Source organism: Melopsittacus undulatus, chromosome 18 (genome assembly GCF_012275295.1).
Source record: "Melopsittacus undulatus isolate bMelUnd1 chromosome 18, bMelUnd1.mat.Z, whole genome shotgun sequence".
In the NCBI taxonomy this organism is placed as follows: Eukaryota; Metazoa; Chordata; class Aves; order Psittaciformes; family Psittaculidae; genus Melopsittacus; species Melopsittacus undulatus.
In genome coordinates this window covers 1,618,750-1,641,004 of record NC_047544.1, presented here as the reverse complement: position 1 = coordinate 1,641,004, position 22,255 = coordinate 1,618,750, and the positions used below count along the sequence as shown (strand labels likewise).

The 22,255-nt window shown below is 51.5% G+C and overlaps 2 protein-coding genes across 7 annotated transcripts; both read right to left on the bottom strand.

Moving 5' to 3' along the window:
• Positions 1 to 131: 131 nt before the first annotated feature.
• C18H2orf42 (chromosome 18 C2orf42 homolog) lies at positions 132 to 6,194 on the bottom strand. 2 transcript variants are annotated; one of them, XM_034070459.1, is made up of 9 exons: positions 6,075 to 6,194; positions 4,291 to 5,131; positions 3,059 to 3,169; positions 2,829 to 2,936; positions 2,544 to 2,648; positions 2,053 to 2,160; positions 1,493 to 1,593; positions 1,248 to 1,407; positions 132 to 409 (listed from the first exon to the last, which is right to left on the bottom strand). In XM_034070459.1, the coding sequence occupies exons 1-9, from the start codon at positions 6,081 to 6,083 to the stop codon at positions 201 to 203; spliced, it is 1,752 nt and encodes a 583-aa protein (XP_033926350.1). In that variant the 5' UTR covers positions 6,084 to 6,194; the 3' UTR covers positions 132 to 200. The 2 variants fall into 2 exon arrangements, with proteins under 2 accessions (XP_033926350.1, XP_033926351.1); XM_034070460.1 differs by lacking the exon at positions 132 to 409 and adding an exon at positions 974 to 1,019.
• A 585-nt stretch (positions 6,195 to 6,779) lies between these two features.
• TIA1 (TIA1 cytotoxic granule associated RNA binding protein) lies at positions 6,780 to 21,264 on the bottom strand. Of its 5 annotated transcripts, XM_034070420.1 has the most exons (12): positions 21,119 to 21,264; positions 17,199 to 17,295; positions 16,649 to 16,747; positions 16,074 to 16,128; positions 14,620 to 14,707; positions 10,986 to 11,061; positions 10,491 to 10,599; positions 9,635 to 9,730; positions 9,461 to 9,545; positions 8,763 to 8,886; positions 8,227 to 8,366; positions 6,780 to 7,699 (listed from the first exon to the last, which is right to left on the bottom strand). In XM_034070420.1, exons 1-12 carry the CDS (start codon positions 21,142 to 21,144, stop codon positions 7,576 to 7,578), a joined length of 1,119 nt encoding a protein of 372 aa, XP_033926311.1. In that variant the 5' UTR covers positions 21,145 to 21,264; the 3' UTR covers positions 6,780 to 7,575. The 5 variants fall into 5 exon arrangements, with proteins under 5 accessions (XP_033926311.1, XP_033926312.1, XP_033926314.1 ...); XM_034070424.1 differs by lacking the exons at positions 6,780 to 7,699; positions 8,227 to 8,366 and having other exon boundaries at positions 9,461 to 9,540; XM_034070421.1 differs by lacking the exons at positions 14,620 to 14,707; positions 16,074 to 16,128; positions 16,649 to 16,747; positions 17,199 to 17,295; positions 21,119 to 21,264 and adding an exon at positions 13,776 to 13,866 and having other exon boundaries at positions 10,986 to 11,960.
• Positions 21,265 to 22,255: the final 991 nt, after the last annotated feature.

The following is a 22,255-nucleotide window of genomic DNA, read 5'->3' as shown; positions in this document are numbered from 1 at the left end:
CTCCTGCTGCTGGGCTCTGCAGTGTGTGGAGACCCAGGCTGGGACCCTTGGGGTCCCTTTCAGCCCCCAAACCCCTCTGGGAGAAGCCCCCCCATCTTTCCTCCCCCATAGTGGGTGCAGGAGGCTCGGGGTGCAGGGTGAGCGTGAGCTTTATTCTGTGGGGGCTCCCGTGCCCTGTCCCTGTGGTGCTGTTGGGAAGCTCAGGAGAAGGGGATGGTGCTGAGTGGGGTGAGCTCCAATCCTGGCTCCATGGGGCCAGGGGGCCGGTGCCGGGCGCTGGGCCGGGGGCTGCCGTGGTGCCCATACTGGAACTTGATGCGGAGCTCCCCGATGCGGGCCTGGGGCAGGATGTTGGGGATCCACTCGATGATGAAGGGGGTCGGCTCCTTCTGGGTGGGAGACGTGTTACCTAGGGGGAGAGGGAGAGAGTGTGGGTCCCGGTGCCCCTTGAGGTGTCGTTGTGGTGGTACTGGTGTTGATACTGGTGGGATTGGTGTGGTAATGGTGTTGGTGGAGTGGTGTTTGTACTATGGTGTTGGTATTGGTGTGGTAGTGGTGGTGGTGGTATTGGTAGTATTGGTGTTGGTAGTGGTGGGATGGTGGAGTGGTGTTTGTGCTATGGTGTTGGTACTGGTGGTAGTATTGCTGATGGTACTGGTGTGGTGGTGGTGTAGTGGTGTTTGTGCAACAGTGTCATATTGGTATAGGTGTGATAGTGGTGGTGCTGCTAGTATTGGTGGTGCAGTGGTGGTGCTGGTATTTGTATTGCTGTGGTGGTGGTGTTGGTGTGCCGGTGGCTGCTGTTGGTGCAGGTTCCTGGAAGAGGCTGGTGAGAACTTTAGGGCCTTTAAAGGGTAAGAGAATGTGAGCTCCCCCTTTAATGCCAGGGGGTGTCACAGTGGGAGCCCCACTTTGTGCCGGCTGAGCCATGGTTGACTTTGGGGTGCGGGTTTGGTGTTGCTGCAGGCTCGACCCCGGAGGTGAGGTTTGGGGCTCTCCTCCTCGGGGGGTTCAGGTTGCTGGAGAGGAAGAGGAGCAAGATCAGATGTGGGGCTTTGGGGATGAAGGATGAGGAAATGGGGCCCATGTGTCCCCCCTCATGCCATGGTTTCGTGCTGCAGCTCCGTGGGGAAGGAGCCAAGGTGGAGTTCTGAGGGGCTGGGCGAGTTCCTGGGTCCATCTCAGTTGTCTGAGCCCATTTCATGGTGGAGGGTATGGGGCTGTGCCCCCCAGCCTACCCCACTTACCCACTTTGAGGAAGGTCTGCAGCTCCAGCGGCCGGATGGGTGGCTTCTTGGGGTGCCCGTAGGCCTTGGCGATGCTCTCCACCTCCACCTTGGGGCACCTGAACACCTCGTAGGTCCCATCCTGGTTCTGGATGAAGCTGCGTGTGATCTCCAGTGGTAGCTGCCAACAGGGAGGCAAGGACCTGGTGAGGGGCTGTTGGGGTGTAAGGGGTGGTGGTGGGGCTGGGGGCTGCCTCCCCCCTTACCTCTGGTGTGTCGAAGATCTGCTTGACCTGCAGCACGTTGGTGATGTGCCATGTGTACTTGGAGAAGGTGCCCAAAGGGAGAGCATCCTTACGGACAAAAGCTGTGGGGAGGGAAAAGGGTGGTGAGGGATGGGGGGGCTGCAGCTCACTGGGACCTTGGGGTGCTCTCCTGCCCCCCTCTTGTGCACCTGACTGCAGCTCTCTGCCTTTGGCAGAGAATCCCAGGATGGTTTGGGTTGGAAAGGAGCTTAAAGCTCATCCAGTTCCAACCCAGGGACCCCTTCCACTGGAGCAGCTGCTCCAAGCCCCTGTGTCCAACCTGGTCTTGAGCACTGCCAGGGATGGGGCAGCCACAGCTTCTCTGGGCACCCTGTGCCAGCACCTCAGCACCCTCACAGGGAACAGCTTCTGCCTTATCTCCAACCTGAACTCCCCTGTTTCAGTCTGAACCCATCACCCCTTGTCCTATCCCTACAGTCCCTGATGCAGAGTCCCTCTCCAGCATCCTTGTAGCCCCCTTCAGACACTGCCTTACCCCGGAGCAGGGTGCTCTCCCCTACCAGTGGTGGAGTTGGGCAGCCTCTTCTTTGTGCTCCCACTGGAGATCCTCTGCTGCAGCGCCTCGAAGAAAGCCTGAGGGATGTGGAACACCAGTGGCTCGGGCTTGCCTGTGTGGGTATGAATGGGAAGACAAGGGCTGAGGGCAGGGGAGAGGAATGGGGACACTCTGAGCACCTTCACAGCATGGTGGTTGTGTCCTTTGCCCAACCCCTCCATTGCTGTCCTAGGCTGTCCCTGTCTGCCCTTCTCAAAGCAACTGCTTGCTTCCCTTGGGGCCAGCAGTTATTTCCTAGGATCGGAATGGTTTGGGTTGGAAAGGACCTTAGGATCATCCAGTTCCAACCCCCTGCCACAGGCAGGGACACCTCACACTAGACCATGTTGCCCAATGCTGTGTTCAACCTGGCCTTTCCTACTGCCAAGAGCTTCGTGATGGAGGTTGTGCATGGAAGGAAGAGGACTGATGCCCAAAGGGTCCCCAGAGCCGTACCCTCGAACTGGTAATGCATGGTTTGGTGGATGCGCTCGGTGACACTGGCCAGCCACTCCTGGAAGGAGAAGGTCACTTGGGACTCATCCAGCAGCTGGGGACAGCCTGCAGGAGAAAGGGAATGGAGATCAGAGCCTCAGGGGTGTTGTTTATGGTTGGAATTGATGATCTTAAAGGTCTTTTCCAACCCAAGTGATTCTATGACAGCACAAAGTGAATGGCTCCGGGCATCCATCCGGTCCTGAGTGCTCCCAGGCTCCAGTGGGATGCATGGCCAAGGCTCACCTTGTCTTTTCAGTGAGGAGGAGGCAACTGCTGGCTTCTTCAGGCTGCTTCTCCTGGGGTTGCTGTGAGCCAGGTCCTGCGCAGGGAGAAGGCTGCTGGCCTGTGTCCCTGAGGGATGGATTAAGAGAGCATCAGGGCACAAGTCCGGGGCTCCATGAGCACCTCACACAAGGGCTTTTGCCTTCAGCCCACATCTTCCTCATCCCACAGAGCCTCCAGGTGATGCTCACCGGGTGCTGGGTCCTTTTTCCTCTTCTTCGGCTTGGCAGCAGCTGCTTCTCCAGCCTGCACCAGGGACTGGGGACCAGCGACCGCCTGCGGCACTGCCATCCCCTTCACACCTAGGGGAAACACTGCTGTCCTTAAGAGCATCAACTCCGCGTGCATCAGTGCTGCAGGGACATGGAGGTCCTGTGTTCCCCTCCCCACATCAGCAACTGCTCCCCTGAGGTGACCCCAAACATCCTCAGAGCCCTCCTGGCCCTGCAGACATGCTTCTATGTGCGGCACACTGAGGGGAACACAATGCCCTCATGTTGCCTCTGACACCCTCCTTGGGTGCCAAAAGACACAAAGAGATTCCCCAGGGGCACCTTCTGGGGTGAAGAAGCCCCTGAAGGACTGCACCCCAGAGGCTCACACTGAGCTGGGCTTCCCCCAGCACTGCTCTGGCCCAAGGGCACCCAACAACCAGCCCAGAAGAGGAACCCTGAGCACAGCAAAGCCCTGGGAGATCTGCATCCATAGAACCACAGAACAGAATCAGATTGGTTTGGGTTGGAAAGGACCCTAAAGCTCCTCCAGTTCCAAGCCAGGGACCCCTTCCACTGGAGCAGCTGCTCCAAGCCCCTGTGTCCAACCTGGCCTTGAGCACTGCCAGGGATGGGGCAGCCACAGCTTCTCTGGGCACCCTGTGCCAGCGCCTCAGCACCCTCACAGGGAACAGCTTCTCCCTTATCTCCAACCTGAACTTCCCCTGTTTCAGTCTGAACCCATCACCCCTTGTCCCATCCCTACAGTCCCTGATGCAGAGCCCCTCTCCAGCATCCTTGTAGCCCCTTTAGGCACTGGAAGCTGCTCTGAGCTCTCCTCACAGCTTATCTTCTCCAGCCCCAATGTTCCCAGCCTGGCTCCATACAGGAGCTGCTCCAGCCCCTGAGCATCCTCGTGGTCTCCTCTGCACTTGCTCCTCATCCCCCCAGCCAGCTCCCAGGGGAGCACAGGGAGCACCCACTCTGCTTCCACATGCTGGGATCCAGGAGCAAGCTGCCATGTCCAGGAGGGATCATTCCACAAGAAGCTTCCTGCCTGCAGAGGGAGGGGGCAGGTAATAAAGCCCCAGCTACGAGGGGACAGCAAGGAACCTGCCAGGGCATGAAGAGGAGGGAAGGGAGCAGAACAGAGAGAGCAGCCCCTTGATGCCCCCCCAAATCCTCTCCACGTCTCATCCCCCCTCACCTACCCCCAGAGTCATAGGCGAGGACATCAGCAAACTCCTGTGCCAAGCTCTCATCGCTGGCAAAGGCACAGATGCAGGCAAAGAAATGAATGCAGCGCTGCGGTGCCGGCGTCTCCTCCTCGGCCGCACTGCCTCTGATGGGCTTTGGAGCCTGGCAGGAGCAGGAGAACCTGTGCTCTGCCAAGGTCTTGGTGCTCACCCTCTGGGCGAAGGAGGCGTGCAGGTAACCCAGGCTGTGCTTCTGGCTGGCCTTGCACTTCACCACCAGCACGTTCTTGGTGATGCGCTGCACCAGCGGCCCCGTGGGCTCCGTTGCCAGCTGCCAGATGGTCTGCTTGGTTTCGGGTGAAGCCTGCATGGAGTTGAGCACTGAGCTCTTCAGGGCCAGCGGGGTGGCCTCTGTCTGGCAGTTCAGGGCCAGTTTGATGTGCTGGCACTGGTTCTCCACCACCCCTTGTGTGGCTGCCTTCAGACACGAGGGCACATAGCAGCGGCCGGAGCTGAGCTGTGTGAGGATGGTGCCATCCACCGTCTGGATGGTGGTTTGGGACACCCCCAGCTCCACAAAGCACCGGTAATCCGGTCCCCGCTCCCTCTGCCTCACAGAATACACCTGCACATCGGAGCCGGTGATGATCTTGACGGCATCCACACCGGGCTGCTTGCGGGTGCTGTAGCGGAAGACGGTGCCGCAGTTCTTGTTCTTGCAGCTCAGGCCTCGCATCCCATTGTAGGTGCCACAACGGGGGCATTTCCGGATGCCTCGGAGCGTGGCTTTCCCCAGGTCAGAGAGGAAAGAGGGGACCTTGGTCCTCACTGATGCTGGCTCCATCCTCTGCAGAACCTGGATGGGATAGAACAGGGAGCAGAGGGGTGAGCAGCAGGGATGGGAAGGATGGCACCGTGGGGGTGATGCCCCTGTCCCTGCAGTGTCACAGGGGAGGAAAGTGACACCCAGGTGGGACACAGCATCACCCTGTGTGACCAAGCACCCATCCCGACACCCATCACCGGCTGCTTCCCAGGGTCAGCACAGCAGGGGGAAAATGGGGGTAAAAAGAGAGGTTTTGGTGCATGCAAAGTGAGGTTCTACCCCGGGGGTAGATAACATTAAATGAAGGATGTGGGATGCAAACAGAGCGTCACAAGGGGCTCAAACACACCCTTGAGCAGCACTGAAGATGACAGGGCAGAAGGGATGGGGAGAAAACCCGGTGTCAATGGGGCAGGAATAGGGCGATTCCCCCCCGGTTCGGTTTCTGCACACTCGGTCTCCCCACACTGCTCCCAACCATGCCCAAAACCTCCCCTTCCCAGGACCAGTTTGGGCTGAAGGGGCCTCAAAGCTCCTCCAGTTCCAACCCAGGGACCCCTTCCACTGGAGCAGCTGCTCCAACCCCTGTGTCCAACCTGGCCTTGAGCACTGCCAGGGATGGGGCAGCCACAGCTTCTCTGGGCACCCTGTGCCAGCGCCTCAGCACCCTCCCAGGGAACAGCTTCTGCCTCAGAGCTCAGCTCAGTCTCCCCTCTCTTGGGCAGGTTCAAGCCATTCCCCTTGGCCTGTCCCTACATCCCTTGTCCCAAGCCCCTCTCCAGGTTTCCTGCAGCCCCTTTAGGCACTGGAGCTGCTCTCAGGTCTCCCCTTCAGGAGCCTTCTCTTGTCCAGGCTGCCCCAGCCCAGCTCTCTCAGCCTGGCTTCAGAGCAGCTCCAGCCCCCCCATGGCCCCGTTGGTCTCCGTTCTCCCCCAGTGCCCGGTGCCGGTGTCCCCCGTCCCCTCCCATCGCACCTCAGCCATGGCTGTCCCCGTCCAGCGCCGCCTCAGCACCGGGGCCCTCAGTGCGGACCGGGCCGGACCGGAGCCGGGCCCAGCGCCTCAGGCCGGTACCGGACCCCCCCTCACCACACAGAGCCCCACCTCCCGGTACCCTCCGTCTGACGTCACTTCCGCCACGACGTCCACTCTTATTGGTTCGGGGAGTCACGTGGTGGGGAGGGGCAGCGGGGGATGCTGGGAGTTGGAGTCCTCGCTCATGCTGCCCCCGTGAGGCGCTCGTGGGAATTGACGGATTTCGGGGTTTTTCAACCCAAAATGACCCGAGCAGCCGCTTCCCCCCCGCCCGTTTGGGCCAGGGGAAAGTGTGGGGTCACTGGGTAAGGGCAGAAAACGCACACAGACAGCCAGGTTTTGTGGTTTTTACCTCATTTTTGGTGGTTTTCCCCTTGTTTTGGGTGGTTTTTGCCATCTTTAAGTCTGCTCCAGGGGTAGGCCAGAAATAGCCATATTTAGCCACTAAACAGTGCCAAAACCCAGAACTTTGGTCAATTTCCTCTACTAGGGGCAGTTTTATACCATTCTTCAACACTAAGCAAGGAGAAACATTGTTCCCAGAGCACATATTCAACATCCAGAGGCCAGAAAAGGGAGTATTTGAGGCAGAAATCATGCACCCAGGACTCTGTGTCCCACCTTTTAAAGAAGGAGACGTACAAATGGTTGTGCAAAACCTTAATTTGCTAAAATATTTTACAGAACTGGTACATGTCAATGTAGAAATCAGTAAAAAAGAACCCAACCGATAAGGAAACCAAGACCCTGCCTTCATGCTATAGAGAAAACAGGAGTTCTGCTGTCCCTTGGTGCTGAGCTGAGGCTGAGCCCACCCTGAAAGACACTGAGCTATAAAAATGATGTAAATCAATAATTTAGCATCAAAACAATAACCCCCAGTGTAAGAAAAGTGGAGAGACGGAGGCTTTATACAAGAGGGGTGTTTAAAAGGCTTCAGGATCCACACGCTTTTGGCTTAATCGCGTTTGTTAAGGATGGGTTTTGTACAGCGGTTTATAATACATTGGTGGGAAGCATTGGGAAGGCCAACTGCTTCCCAGGAAAAGCCAAGGAAACCATCCAAGAAACCCCAAAAAAGGCTCAACGTTGTGCAATGTGCTCCCCCCCCCCGGCCTGGTGGCACTTTAGTCCCTGCGTTCGGCTGCGTTTCCAAACCCGCAGGGGTTTAAGGAACACGGAAAGGAGGAAAAAGAAGGCAAAAGTCGGCGGCTATCCAGCATCTCGTGTCGTGGGATTCTGGTTTGGTTTTTAAACAATGGGGATGATAATTTCAGGATCAAAAAATGCTGTTTTGTGGGGATTTTTGTCCTTTTTCTTCCCTCCCCCCCCCCAACCCCGTTTCTCCTCTTGCTTAAATAAATACATGGCATCCACCGCTCGATGGGATCAATCCTGGTGGTGACAGACACCTCTGGGAGCCTCCCGGTGCTCTCCTCCCTCAGGGGGTCTCAAACCCTGCCACACGGTATCCCGTCTGGTTGGTGATCACGCTCCCGTTCTGCCCCTGTGGTGGCGGCACGCTGTAGTTAGCACCCATCCACGCTGCTGAAGACTGTGTCTGGCTGTTGGGGAAACAGTTCCTTAGGAGATGAGGTGGTAATGAAGGAGAAGGGAATGCAGAATTGGGGGGTGAGGATCCAAATCCCATCCCAAATCATCATATATCTGAAATCAATCACCAGTATCTGAAGGGGCTACAAGGATGCTGGAGAGGGGCTCTGCATCAGGGACTGTAGGGATGGGACAAGGGGTGATGGGTTCAGACTGAAACAGGGGGAGTTCAGCTTGGGGATAAGGGAGAAGCTGTTCCCTGTGAGGGTGCTGAGGCGCTGGCACAGGGTGCCCAGAGAAGCTGTGGCTGCCCCATCCCTGGCAGTGCTCAAGGCTAGGTTGGACACAGGGGCTTGAAGCAGCTGCTCCAGTGGAAGGGATCCCTGCATTGGAGCTGGATGAGCTTTATGGTCCCTTCTGTGGTTCTGCATAACAAAGCATCGAGTTGTCTTGGCAGTTTGTGTACTGCTATGGACCTGGAATATCACCTCCCCCCAGAAGGGACCCCCCCCCCCCCCACAAAGCCCAAGTAACTCACCTAAAGCCCTGCTGATTCCATGGTTGGCTGTACACACCATAGGCAGGGACCTGCCAGCCGTTGGGCACGTACTGCCCGATCTGGGCACTGCCATACCACTGCCCCCACTGCCCGTAGGGTGGTGGGTAGCTCACCTGGCTCTGCAAGGAGAGAACAGCTGGGTGTTAGGTGGTGGTTTGTGTCAACTGGTGAGACACACACACCCCAGAGACCCTCTCTGGGGGGGCTGGCTGCTATGGTGACACCAGAACAGCCACAGAGATGGGTGCTTGGTTGGACAACCCTCTTGAATTCATCTAATAGCCAGGTTTGGAGCAAGCTGCTCTAGTGGAAGGTGTCCCTGCCCGTGGCAGGGGGTTGGAACTGGATGAGCTTTGAGGCCCCTTCCAACCCAAACCAGTCTGGGATTCTGTGATTCCATGATATAAGCTGTAGGTGACATGCACTGTGTCAACTCTAACTGGCACACAGATGGGATTTTACAGGGGTTTCCAGCAAAGACTCATGAGCAAAGCCCGCAGTGTGGAACTTCTGACCTGCTGGACTGGATTGATCATGTCTGGTGTCTCCTTGCCCCAGTAGCACTTCACCACATGTCCTTCTATGGTTGTCCCATTGACGGACACAATCGCATGCGCGGCGCTCTCATGCGAATTAAACCTGTGGAACAGAAGTTGTGCCAACATAAACCACCACCTCCATGTGTAACTGCCAGCAGGAATGCCCAGACAGATCCACTTGGATCTGGGATGTGATGAACACTAGCCCAGACAGGGAATCCTTATCCTGTTCCCTCCATGGCAGGTGGGGGGGATCATGAGGGCTTTTTCCCTGTCTCAGTGTTGGTTTTCCTGCATCAGTGTCCTAACCATCCCTAAACAAATCAGGGTATCTGGCAGCAAGAGGAGTAAATCAGTTCACAATTGCGTTTTATTACCTGGAGCCTCAACAACAAAGACATGAGGACGCTTCAGAGAAAGCCTCTCAAGCTTGACTGCCTCTGCTGTGAAATCACACCCAAGGAACAGACAGATCCCATACACGAAGGGCTCTGCACCAGTTCAGAGTGGGCCAAGAGGTTTTCTTTACTGGTGCCACAAGCCCTAACTCCCTCCTCAGACCAGGCTGCTGTCCCAGAAAGCTGCTGGGAAGCTTTCACACCCATGCACCACAGCACCAAAACGTGTGATACCATCACTTCCATCCCCTTCATCCACCCACATCCTTTGCCTACCGTACAAAGGAGTAGCCTTTATCCGGGAAGACTCGGATTTCCATGATCTGCCCGAAGGGAGAGAAGGTCTGGCGCATCAGCTGCTCTGAAGCAGGAAGAAACAGAGCAGCAAGGTGAGGTGACTGTGGTGTTGTTCACCATGCTCCATGTGACTGTAGTGGGAAGGCACAGTACCTGTGAGCCCCGAGGTGACACCTCCACAGTACACGGTGCAGTTGCTGGGGCTGGACTGATTGACCACATCATCGTAAGACAGTTGTTTGGCGTTTGCTTAAAGAGATTGACAGAGCTTTTTAGTGGATCAGACAGATGTTATGTAGGAATTCTGATCCCGACCGGCGCGAGATGTGGAGCATGACTGGCCAACACCTATCAAGTAGGTCCCATACACCTAATTTAGGATCTCTCCAGTGAAATCCGATGCAGTCCCTCTTTGTGTCAAGGCCTAAAAGCAAGGGAATGGAGTTACAAAGCCAGAGTTGTCCTGGACAGCTGGAGGCTGGCACAGACATGGATAAGGGAGAACCATAGAACCAACAAGGTTGGAAAAGAGCTTTAGGATCAAGTCCAACTATTAACCCAGCACTGCCAAGGCCACCACTAAGCCATGGTACTGAGGGTCTCAGCTCCACGGGGTGTGAACACTTGCAGGGCCGGTGCCTGCAGCCCTGCCCTGGGCAGCCTGTTCCAATGCCTGAGCACCCTCTGGGGCAGGAATTGTTCCTCAGCTCCATCTAAACCTGCCCTGGTGCAGCTTGAGGCTGGTTCCTCTTGTTCCATCCCTTGTTCCTTGGGAGCAGAGCCCAGCCCCTCCTGGCTCCATCCTCCTGCAGGCACTTGGAGGGAGCCATCAGGTCCCCCCTGAGCCTTCTCTTCTCCATCTGAACCCCTCAGCTCCCTCAGCCCTTCCCCATCTCTTGTGCTCCAGGCCCTGCTCCAGCTCCGTTCCCTTCTCTGGCCCCGCTCCAGCCCCTCAAGGTCTCTCTTGCAGTGAGAGTCCCAGAACCAAACACAGGATTTGAGGACCTACATTCATATGTACTCTTTGGAGCAGGAGGTTTTCTCGTCGCCCAGTTTGTTCTGATTTGCCTTCCACCAAGCCACTGACCACCCATCTGCTGAATCGCGTTCTCTGCGTCCTGACCAAGAGAGGGAGAGAAGAAAACCCATTGTTGGCATCTCTTCCCTTTGTGATAGAGCCAAAGTAATGAACCTCCTTGACAACTGTGATGTGCTGGAAGAAATCCTATTTTAAAGGAAGCAGATTTCAGCAAGGCAAAGAAGCCTAAGACCCTCTTAACTGTCACTGTCACCTCAGTCCACCATCCATTTGGGTGTCCCTTGTGTTTAGAAACACTAAAGCAGCAGTAGAGCGTTGTGACAAAGAGAGAGAAAAGCTTTCTCCTTGCAGGCAGGGAAACCAGCTATGGACACAGATTGGGATCAGGCACGCTCTCTCCCCATAGTGGCTGCTGAAAATCACTGCCTGCTTTTTGGGGCTGCTGGAGCCCGTGCTGCAGCTTACCCATTTATTGAAGAAGGAGACGAAGCCATATCCTTTAGATTTCCCCGTTGCCATGTCCTTAACCACACGTGCATCTCTAAAAAGCAGAAACAAGACCCAGGTCAGCGCCTTCATCACCCAAGCCTCCTAAAAACGACAACTTGAGTCACACCCCTACACCTTATCTTCATGTTTCACCTTTACTAACGTCAACTGCTTATTGCACCAGCAGCACAGTCAAAGCAAAAGGTTTCTTTTCTACACAGAACTTTACGAATGCTTTGGCAGGTAGTAGCAAAATTAAACTTAAATGGTGTAAACATGCAAATCAAGAGCTTCTCTAATGTACTTTACAACAGTTGGCCCCCGCTTCAAAATGCTTTTACAGACTGTTAAAGACACAAAACCACGGTCAAAGCAGCTACTCCAAAGAATCACTTTACAGCACGTAGCTAACATTAGCTCAAGGGCTCTCTTTAATCATGCAATCTTTAAAATGCGCTATTCATTTGCCAACACATTTCTACCTTCTAATTCAAAGTATTAAATAGAAAAAAATGAAGAAAAGATAGGAATTAAAAGGCATACGTCGCCTGTTAACTGAATTCTTTAATTTTCTCGGGTCAATTCGTTACCCCCTTTTTGGCCTGTGGGCAGCTGTAAATTTTGAGAGATTGACATTTTCAGAAATTATTGAAGAAAAAAAATCAAAACACTGAAACATTCATGTCTTAAAAGAGCAAACAAAAATGAAAACAAAAAGAGAACACTACATATCAGACATCATTTCAAGTGCATTTGTACAACAGCAATCATACAGGACTGATCGGAAACTACGAGAGAGGAGAAGGGGAACAAAGGAAGAAGGAAAGAAAGCAAAGGGAAAAGAAATAAATGAAAGTTTATAAAAGTAAATAAGAAAACTACAACGTGTGTCCACTGTGAACTGTAGCTTGTAGTTAGCCATGGCAATTCTGTCCATTCTTCAGAGACACTCTGCAAAATAACCAGAGCCCTATTATTTGAGATTGAGTTAAAAAGAGAACCCAGCTACAAGAGCTAAACCCCACTCCTGGAATGCCACTCTACCCTGTTTCTCAGGCAATCTGTGGACACGTTAGCCAAGGGGAGAGATCCTCTTGTGTACCACAGGCCACCCTCTCCTCCCCTCCTTTGCCCCACACAGACAGGCATGAAAAGAACGGGAACAACATAAAACCAGTCAGAAAGTCATGCAATGTCACTTACTGTATAAAATAAGGGGGGGGGGGCAGAGAAACTATAATGTTAACATGTGCACAATGTTTAGCATTCAGAGACTGGCAAGAAAAGTCACAATGAAGAGGTTTGTTACGCTCAGGGGGGAGGGTTTAAGCTTTTCTAAGCCTTATGGTAACTGGAAATGCTGCATTTAAAGTCTAATTCAGCCCACAGCACTGACACCATCGCCAAAGCCCCATGGAAAATACTTCACCCAAAGCTACAGCAGGAATGCTCTTTCCTTTCTCTTGGTGAGATCCCCATTGCCCCTTCCCCCTGTTTTCTTCCCCCTTTCCTGGGTTAGGTTAGAACTTGGGTCCTAGGCTACAAATTGCCTGCAAAGAGGTGCTTTGCTTATCTTAGCTGGGTTTGCTCTGAAGAGCCCATAGAGGGAGAGGGGGGAAAAACTCATCTCTACTTACCCTCAACTGAAAACGTTGAAAATAAAGACTTGAGAACAAGTGAAAACATGCGTACAGCAAGCATAAAAGGAAACCACAATGAAAGTGTGCTTTTACAGTGATTAAAAACCCCCAGATGCAAAGAATTACCAACAGGTCTTATGGGCTAATCATGCAGTAGTTCAACCTCGGTGTCATTAAGAGAACAAAAAGCTGAGTTTAGCACCCACAATGTTAACAAAAATAGTCATGGAAGAAAAAATGATCAGGAAATATTCCATTAGCACCACATTTCCAGAAACCAGGCACTGATGAAGAACAGGAAAAGTAGCTTCATTCCACCGCTTAAGAGACAGTAGCAATGTTTTTCCTAGTTAAAAATGAACAAGTAGAAAATCTTTGGCTTTATTGAACCCCTCGCTTTTGGAACAAGAGTTCTAAAGAGTCATTGCAGGGCTAATACTCAATCTGCTGCTTTTGGGGGACGAAAAGAACTCGAGTTTCACTTTGGAGAGTCAGGTTGAGGCAGGGCAAGCCACAAGTGCCCCACCATAAGCAAGAGCATCGCTCGCCCTTCCCTGTCACCAGCACGTAGCAACAGCTCTGTGTCCAAAAAGCTCTGCTAGAAAGGATGGGACAACAGCCACAGCCCCACAAATCCGGACCATGGGCTGATGCTCGCTGTGATTTTATACTCCCCCAGCCAACATTCAGATTTGCTTTGGGCTCAGGAGGGGGTTTGGGGTTTTTGGGGGGTCATTTGTTAAGGGTGACTGCCCATTGAACCTCAGACACCCAGCGCTGGCTCGGGCAGGGGAAACTCTCACAGCTCCACCACAGTCCCACCTATTCCTGCCTCCCTCTCACACTCATTCCAGCAGCTCAGCTTGATTTTAGAGCCCCTCATCCCTTCCATCCAGACTACATTTGGCCAGAGGATAAAGTGACTCTCCTTAGGAGTCCAACCCTCTGCACTTCCTAGATGGCAATTACGAAAGATGCAGTCAAGCATTATAGTTGTCTGAAGCAAGTCACATTCGGATCACATTTTGTTTTCAAACCCTTATCATAAGAGGAAATCAAGCTGGCATTACAAGAGTAATACACTGGGCTCTGAGGGGGAAAAAAGACAAACAAAAAACAAACTTACTTCAATTAAATGTTCACTACCCAACACTCCAAAGCACTCTATGTTCTCTTACATCACCATCAAGAAACTTCAATGTCCAGTACAGACAACACTACAAGGAAAATTAATGGTTTACGTTTGGAGGATGGAATGAACGAACCGCTCCTTACTCAGCTACACCCTCAATACCACAAACTGGCAGGTGGAGACCTGTGAGCACCATTCCCCCTCTGCCACACGTTCACTCACTGCACCATCACTCAGCACTGCTGGGACAAGGGCAGCTCCTTGACCTGAGACGCCCCATGGCTTTGGTTGAGCCCTTCAGGTCAAAGGCTTACACTGACCCAGCACCAAATGCTTTGAGGCTGCTCTAACTGCAGCCTCTGAGTGGACCAACGAGTCAGGTGCTAAAAAAGGTTCATTTTGTGGGAAATGGGAATTAAACTTTGGCTACTGGTGGCTGGCACACCACGGCTAACAAAGAAACTACAGCCTCTCACAACGTGAACGTGCACACGGACTCCAGTACTGGTACAGCCTGGTGCTGATGTGATCACCAAGAGGGGAATGCAAACCCCAGCTTTAGGAGTCAGGTTGTTTTGGTGTTGCTTTGCCAGATGAGGCAAGGAGTATAAAACCAAAGCAAGTTGGATGCAACCTGTCTAGGAAAGCAGAACAAGCTACTCTAAAGGCTTTGGGTTCCAGGTCCCTGCCTCATGCCCGACCGCTCACACTCAAGCCGCTGGATGAAGAGGTGAATCCTGCACTGCACCAACTCTCCTGTTTTACTTACTGAAACATAAGGCTGCCTCCATTTAGGAGAGAGAAACTTTGACTTCATTTGCCCTAAGAAATGACTTACGATATTCTTCCAAACGGTGCGAAAGCTGCTTTTATGTCTTCGGTTGTAATTTCGGGGCTGAGGTCTCCGACAAAGACGTGGAAATGGTCTTTTGGGGCAAAAAGAGACAAAAAAAGGGATATTAATGTTTGAAGGTGGCACCTGAACGCACTTCCCAGCTACAATTGACAACTACATAGAATTTACCATGAAACAAATTCAATGCTGTTCCTAAGAGATCCTTTGCTTGGCAGTGCTAAGCCAGGGATTTTAAGGCTACTACAGTGACACGTGGCATTTATGGCTTGTATTTTACAAGCTGCTTTTCAGACCAACCAGCTTTTAGTGTACAATCCTACACTATTCTTTAGTCCTCAACTATCTATTAAATGTGTCAAGACTACAGGAGGATCTTTCTCTCCGTACACTAGTGTTATGCTTCAACACGGCAGGAGATTCAAACAGGTTTCAGGATAGGGGTAACTCTTGTTCCAGAGCATTTTGAATCTGGCCACAAGGTCCAGGTTAACACCAGAGGTGGAAGAAGAACAACTCAAGAAATGACCTTGCATTGCCAACAGTTTGCTGTTAAAAGAAGTTTGAGTTCTCAAAAGCCAACAGTTTTGGTTGTCCAGCCAGCACACCATGGGAATTCAATGGCTGTGAATCCAGCAGTGAACTAAGGCTGAAAGTAGGGGAATGGAAACAGGGATCCCTTCAATTTGGATCAGAGCCATAAAAAACATGCACTAAAGCAAACCTAAAGTCCTGCATCTAAGGTGTCTTCCACTACAACCAGTGTGTCAGACATCATCCTAGTGATACACAGACTTCTTTGTACCACAGCAGGTATGAAACTCTCCAGCCTGCTCAGATGCTGATGTAGGTGAGCCCCACTGGCCTATGGAAGTTCAAAGCTGGCCAGGAAAAGCAGCAATCCACAGGCTTGCTGTGAGCAATGGAATTCAATTTTGGGAGTCTAGATACTCCTGAGGAGCCTGTCTGCAGGAGCACACACCTCACAGGAGCCAGCTGCCCCAACAGCAGGGGATAAGGGACTTTGTGGCTGTTTTTAATGACTCATAACAAACTGCTAGAGATCAGCACCAGAACGGAACAGGGGACACTAAATTGCCTTCTGATACTACAGGGAAACAAAAGGGAAGTCTTTCCATAAAACAAAAGAAATCAATCAGGAACAAAACCCCCATGGAGAGCTTCAGGTGGTTAGTGAACACCCTGGTGACATTTCATTTTATGTTTAAGAAGACACAATTACCTTGTGAACGCTGTGTGCTGACAACAGTACTACCTGATGACAAAGATTAGATTTGTTCTTAAGTTTATTAACACAAACACATTCAATAATATCTTAGGATTATGATCAAAACGTTACTAATTGCAGGATGCTTACTGCTTAGGTTTAAAAGTTACTCAGAAATGAAATATGCACTCAAAGCACAAGCAACACTTACTGCTGGTATCTTTCTTCTGGCTGCTGGGGGTCGTCGCCCAGTTGACTTTAACCTCCTGCAAGCATTAGTTGCTCACGTTAGATCAAGCAAATATCAGCTAAGCTCAGACACCCCCAGCACTTTGTTCTGATGCTACAGGGGCACCTGAACCCGTGCAAGTTTGGGGTGGAAGCTCAAGTTTCAGATGTATTTCTTGGGAGAGGGTTTGTTCTGCCAAAGCTGTTTCACTGGTTAAAAGCAAAGACAGGAAGCAGACTTGTTCTGGGAATTCGGTTTGGTTGGGTGGGTTTTTTGCAGAGGGAGAGGGAACATTATGCTGATAAGCCTGATAACTCTGATAAGAGTTAAAACACTTGTTGCACCCCCATCTCTAGTTCTACACCCCCACCTCTGCGCTGTTCTTCCTGTAACAGTCTCAACAGCTTGCTCTCAGTCATGTCACATTAAGCCCTTTGCCCAAACCAAGTGCCTAATATTTGCAGTGTACCCACTTTGTCTCAAGTGGTATTTCACCCACACCACCTGAGACAGCCTGGTCTTCAACTCCAACTCACCCTGTAGACATGACAGCTTACCTTACCCATTATCTTCCGGCCATTCATAGCAGCCAGTGCTGCAGCCGCATGCCGATGCTCATAGAACTCCACAAAGCAGTATGGATCGTTTCCAGCTGTCTGATAAGAGACACAAACAAAGGATTATTGACACAACCCTCTTCCAACTCTCCTCTTACTGTTCTACTCAGCTCCTTGTTCATTACATCTAAACAGCTCAAAGAGGACAGGCCTTCTTACTTTACACAGAGACCCAGTGAGTGCACTAGTGATGCTCCAGGAAGTTTCAATGCTGCTTTAGAAAGGTTAAAGTATGGCAAAGAACTTTCTCAATCTATCTCCTCTATGACACCCACATACATGAACATCTTCATTCCTTCTCACAATATCCACCCATCCTTACATTTAACATCAGACACAAGGCAGAAATGATGGCAAAAGGACAGGACTGTGATCTTCAGCCTTATAACCTCCCATTAACTGGATTTCCAGTGGAATTCCAAAACATGAACACATAGCCCAAGGCCATGAGCTGTGAGAAGCATGAAACCCCTTAGGTGAAGGCTCTTACATCCATTATCATTTTGCAGTTTTTGCATGGTCCAATCTGGCTGAAGAGCTGGAGGATGAGTGCTTCAGTCACATCTCTTGACAGGTTCCCCACGTATCTATGGGAGCAAACACAAAGTTAGAAGCCATCCCTGAATCTGCTCATCAGTAACTGAGCAAACATGGCCCAACGCTGTTCCCCCAACACCCAACCCACCAGGTTAGGGTGCTGACATGAAGTGTGTGGAGCAATGGGGCAGAAATGGTCTGGTAACAGTGGTTGGCACAGTGCCTGTCCTCAGCCCTTGGTCCTGCCCAAGGCCTGTGTCTAAAATTGCACCCTTGTTCAAAGCCAGATGTGAACACCTCAACCTACAAACCCATTTCCACCTCTAGGAACAGCAGTTCTGATAACCCCATGCAGTCACTGTTCCCCAAATGCCACATCCCCAGCTGCCTGAGCAGCTTGATCTTGTGTTTGGCAAGCACAGGAGAGGAGATTGGGTCAGTTCCTTTTAAAGAAGGATTCACCATCTGAAAGCATTACATCTGTCTGAGACAGCCATGCTCAAGTGTAGGCATTCCCCCATCCTCCTCCATTTGAAAGCATCAGCCTCTGCGAGCACAGCCCTGCTCTCATTTGGGATGCTGGCATTCTGGGCCATGAAACTCCTCCTCAGTCCACAAGTGGAGTTGTTTTTGTTGTTGTTGTTGTTAAGCCCAAGTCACGGGAGTTTTAAAAATAGCACCCAGAGAAACCTCAGCTCCAAAGGTGGGGCAGCACCTTTCCACAAAGGAATGTTCTGTGGTGAACCACGGCCTCTGCAGCCAGAGCCCTGGCCAAATCCTGCTGCTGGAGCCACATCAATAAAGCAGCAATCCTCCCTGTCTCCATGCAAGAGCTGTAAAGGTGTTGTAAGAAAACAAGGCAGCAAAACCTGGGCCTTGCTGCACTCCTCCTGTTGACAGAAGGGCCTGAACAGCCTTCCTGAAGAGAAGGATGCGCTCCAGTGTGGGGCTGAGCAGGAGAGAATGGGGGAACAAGACACATAGCCCCTGTTTTTTGGTCAGAAATGACCCTGTATTAGTAATTTGAATAACTGGTTTAGATAAGAGTCAAAGCTGTTCTGCTTCTTGAAGTCCAAACACCAGTATCAGATCTTCACAAGCATCCTGTCACTCACAAAGCAAGTAATTGCTGCACTTCTGAGGTTTACTTAAACAGAGGAGGGTTTAGTGTGCTTCATTAAGGCAATTAACTTTGTGCTTGAAAACACCAAGGATATTCTACATATTCTACCATGCCATCAAGTTCAATTGAGTCATAACTTGTGAGATTTCTTTTTCTTTTTTAAAACAATTTAGCACCATTTGGATAATAAATGAGCCACTAAAGTGACAAGAGTCTCAAGTGACCTCCCAGGTCTAAGTTTATTAACGGTTTATTTGTGGCTGAGCTTTACCTACACAGGAACCTTTGCACTCACACTGGAGTTTCACCCTGATAATCAGACAGGCATCTCCTGAAGCATTCCCCATCTTAATGCTGGATTTAGCTGGAAAAAACAGGATATAGGGAAGTGACCTCTAACAGCCACATGTACTTCTGCATGGCCAGACCTTTCAAAATGTACTCCCTCAAAGGAATAGCAGCATGGTATCTGTGTGCATACACACAGAGAATGTGCAACTGTGTAGTAGAACCATGGCGTCAACCAGGTTGAAAAAGAGCTTTAAGCTCATCCAGTCCAACCACTAACCCATGGCACTGAGGGGTTGTGAACCCTTGCAGGGCCGGTGCCTGCAGCCCTGCCCTGGGCAGCCTGTTCCAATGCCTGAGCACCCTCTGGGGCAGGAATTGTTCCTCAGCTCCATCTAAACCTGCCCTGGTGCAGCTTGAGGCCGGTTCCTCTTGTCCCATCCCTTGTTCCTTGGGATGACACAGGGGCACGATCCAGCACACCCGGACCTTGGCCAGAACCAGTTACACAAGAAATCACTGGGTGCTGAGGTGACCCTGCCAGCTGGAACAGGAGATCTCTCCTGTGTGGCATTCCTGTCCTCTCCTGCACCTTTCCCATCCCTTTCTCCCCTCCTAATTGGATTCTCATTAATAAATCAGCCAATGTTGCTTTGAAACTATGCTATACAAGGCAAACTATGCAAACAACTCTATTCACTGCACATTGAATACATCTTCTGCGAAGTAATATCAGACTAGTGGATGTTGGCATCTCTGCATACATACATACATGGTAAATGACAAGTGCTCTGCAAGCACCTATGTGTCAAACACAAACAGGAGGTCTCTGTAAGATCAAAAACACTGTCTGCCTTGTAACTGCTCTTCAGATTCATAATCTGAGCCGTTGAAAAGCAGCTTTCAAGGAAGGTAACGCGCCATGTGAGCACAGGCTGCCTATCCAGGAAATCATTTACATGAGTAATACAGCTCCTAACGTGCTCTGAAACACCGAGGCTCTAACGTCCCCCTTCAAAGCAGCAGGTGACGTGGAAACAGCAAATACTTCCAACAACATCTGGAATCTGTTCTGGGAAAACGACTTAAAGGTGCTAAAGGAAAAGGCACGTGGTTTGCAGACCACTCTGGCGGCCCCTCACGATGCTGCATCCAAGAAGCCCCATAACCCACATCCAGATGGGGTTTCTTTAGCACTACAGACAGGAATCCTCACACGAGCAAGTATCTCATCCACACTACAGAGCCAAGCTGGAAAGAGATCACTTTTAGCTGCGCTTTCTTCCTTCAAGCTATTCTGTCCCAACCCCATCTGTGACATTCAGCTCATGACAATGGCTCCATAGGACTGGAGAAAGTCACTCTGATCCAAAGGGACATCATTCTGGGTCCCTTGCTGCATGCTCAGCTCATAGGTGTTTGTGCAATGAGCCACACGTGCTCCAGGACAGATAACTCCTTCCCTTGAGCAGACCACTCGGCTCCAGACAACGGCTTCATTGGGATAGGGGGACAAACACGTTCCTACACAAACAAGCACTATGCAAACAGGTCTGACCGTGTTTGCAGACACCAGGAATAGCTCCCGAAAGGCACACACCAGAAAGACAACGGGATTGTAAACGCAGGGAGCGTGTAGCCTGGACCAGAGGAGCTGGCTGAAGTCACATAACAGCCTTGTTTCACTGCACTCAGCCACGTCATTGAGCAGCCCTTGGAATCCTTTTGGGATACTTTCCTCTCGCCATGGAAAAGATCCCATCTCCTTCCTCCCCATAGCTCCAGCACTGAAACAGACATCAAAGCTTATACAGAGCTGGAATAGAAACACATTAGGCTGTGATTTCCCATCTCTTAACACGGGAAAGCAGTCCAGAGAGGCACACACAGCCAGGATGTGCCCAGCAGCGCTCCTGCCTTTCAAACACCACTTGGAAAGCCCAGATCCCTTGACAGCAGCGGGCATCTGCCTAAGCCCGACACAGAAGTTGCTTGTAATTAAAGCAATTGATAACTTTAACACATCCGAGGAGCTGCCCTACAGCTACGATCAGTCCTTTGGGAAGTAACGTGCTCGCAGGGTGCTTTAAACCCCCGGTTTCATGGGCAACCCCCGTTTACTTCTATGGAGCTGGGCTCTGAGCCCAGGGCACCCCGCACACCCATGGCAATGAAGGAAACGGCGAAATTCCACCAGATCCTCGCTAAGACGTGCCTGGAGCGAGGACCCAGAAGGATAAACGTGTCCCAAGACCCCTTCCCTCCACATGTGAGCCCCGGGAGAGGGGCTGGAAGCCGACAGCACCACCGGGAAGCAAGGCAGGGACCGGGAATAGCGGAGCCGCCGCCGAGGCCCGATGCCGCCGGCCGGGCCCTGAGGGGAGCGTGTGTGAGGGGAGCCCGGGCCGCCCCTCCCCGCAGGGCCGGGAACAATGGGCGCTTCTCGCCCCTTCCCCACTCACAGGGTCTTGGGCATTTCATCCTCCATGGCACCGCCCGCCCCAGCTCTTCGGGCCGAGCCGCGGCCCCGTCAGCGCCCCGGGCAGCCCGAGCGGCGGACAATGCCCGCTCCGCTCCTCGCAAGATGGCGGCTGAGCGGGCCCGGCTGGCCGAGGCGGGGGCGGCAACGCGCATGCGCGCACCGCGGGCGGCGGGATGCCTCCGGATGGGGGTTCCCGACGGACGGCGCTCCTGCGCATGCGTGCGGGTGCCGGTAACGGGAGGGGTTCGGTGCATAACACATCAATGTATGGGGTTTGTATAGCATAGGTGTGCTTATGTGCATGTAATATACACGTTTATAGTGATGTGATAACACATCAATGTATGGGGTTTGTATAGCATAGGTGTGCTTATGTGCATGTAATATGCACGTTTATAGTGATGTGATAACACATCAATGTATGGGGTTTGTATAGCATAGGTGTGCTTATGTGCATGTAATATGCACGTTTATAGTGATGTGATAACACATCAATGTATTGGGGTTTGTATAGCATAGGTGTGCTTATGTGCATGTAATATACATGTTTATAGTGATGTGATAAACACATCAATGTATTGGGTTTGTATAGCATAGGTGTGCTTATGTGCATGTAACTATACAAGTTTATAGTAACAAAACCAAAGCTTGATAAAGACACAAGATGAGCAAAATGGAGTTGCATAGAAGAATCTGTAAAGGGAAAGTGTGTGGGGGGGTGTTGCAGCAACGATATAAGGAAAGCTAGTAAAATATAAAGTACTTTTTAGCTTAACTTCGGTTGTAGAAAGAGAACAATGGAATTTAGTGGCCCCACTAAATGTGAGTTAATTGTTTCACGTTAGGCCTCTCAAGTAGCTTGAAAGAACAACGTTTGTGTTCTAAGTCTGTGGGGAGATAACAAGATTTAGTGGCCCCACGGATCATGAATGGGTTATTGCACACCATCCTTCTGCTTATCAGTTAGTTCAGAGACAGAGCCTCCCAACCATCGGCTCCCTTGGTATGAATTGTGCAGGAAGGTCACACTGTTTTACATCTTTGTTAGTTATCACTATAATTACAGATAGGGCTGGTTTTAGTGAGTTGTGTGATTACTGGGGTGTCCAACTGTGCC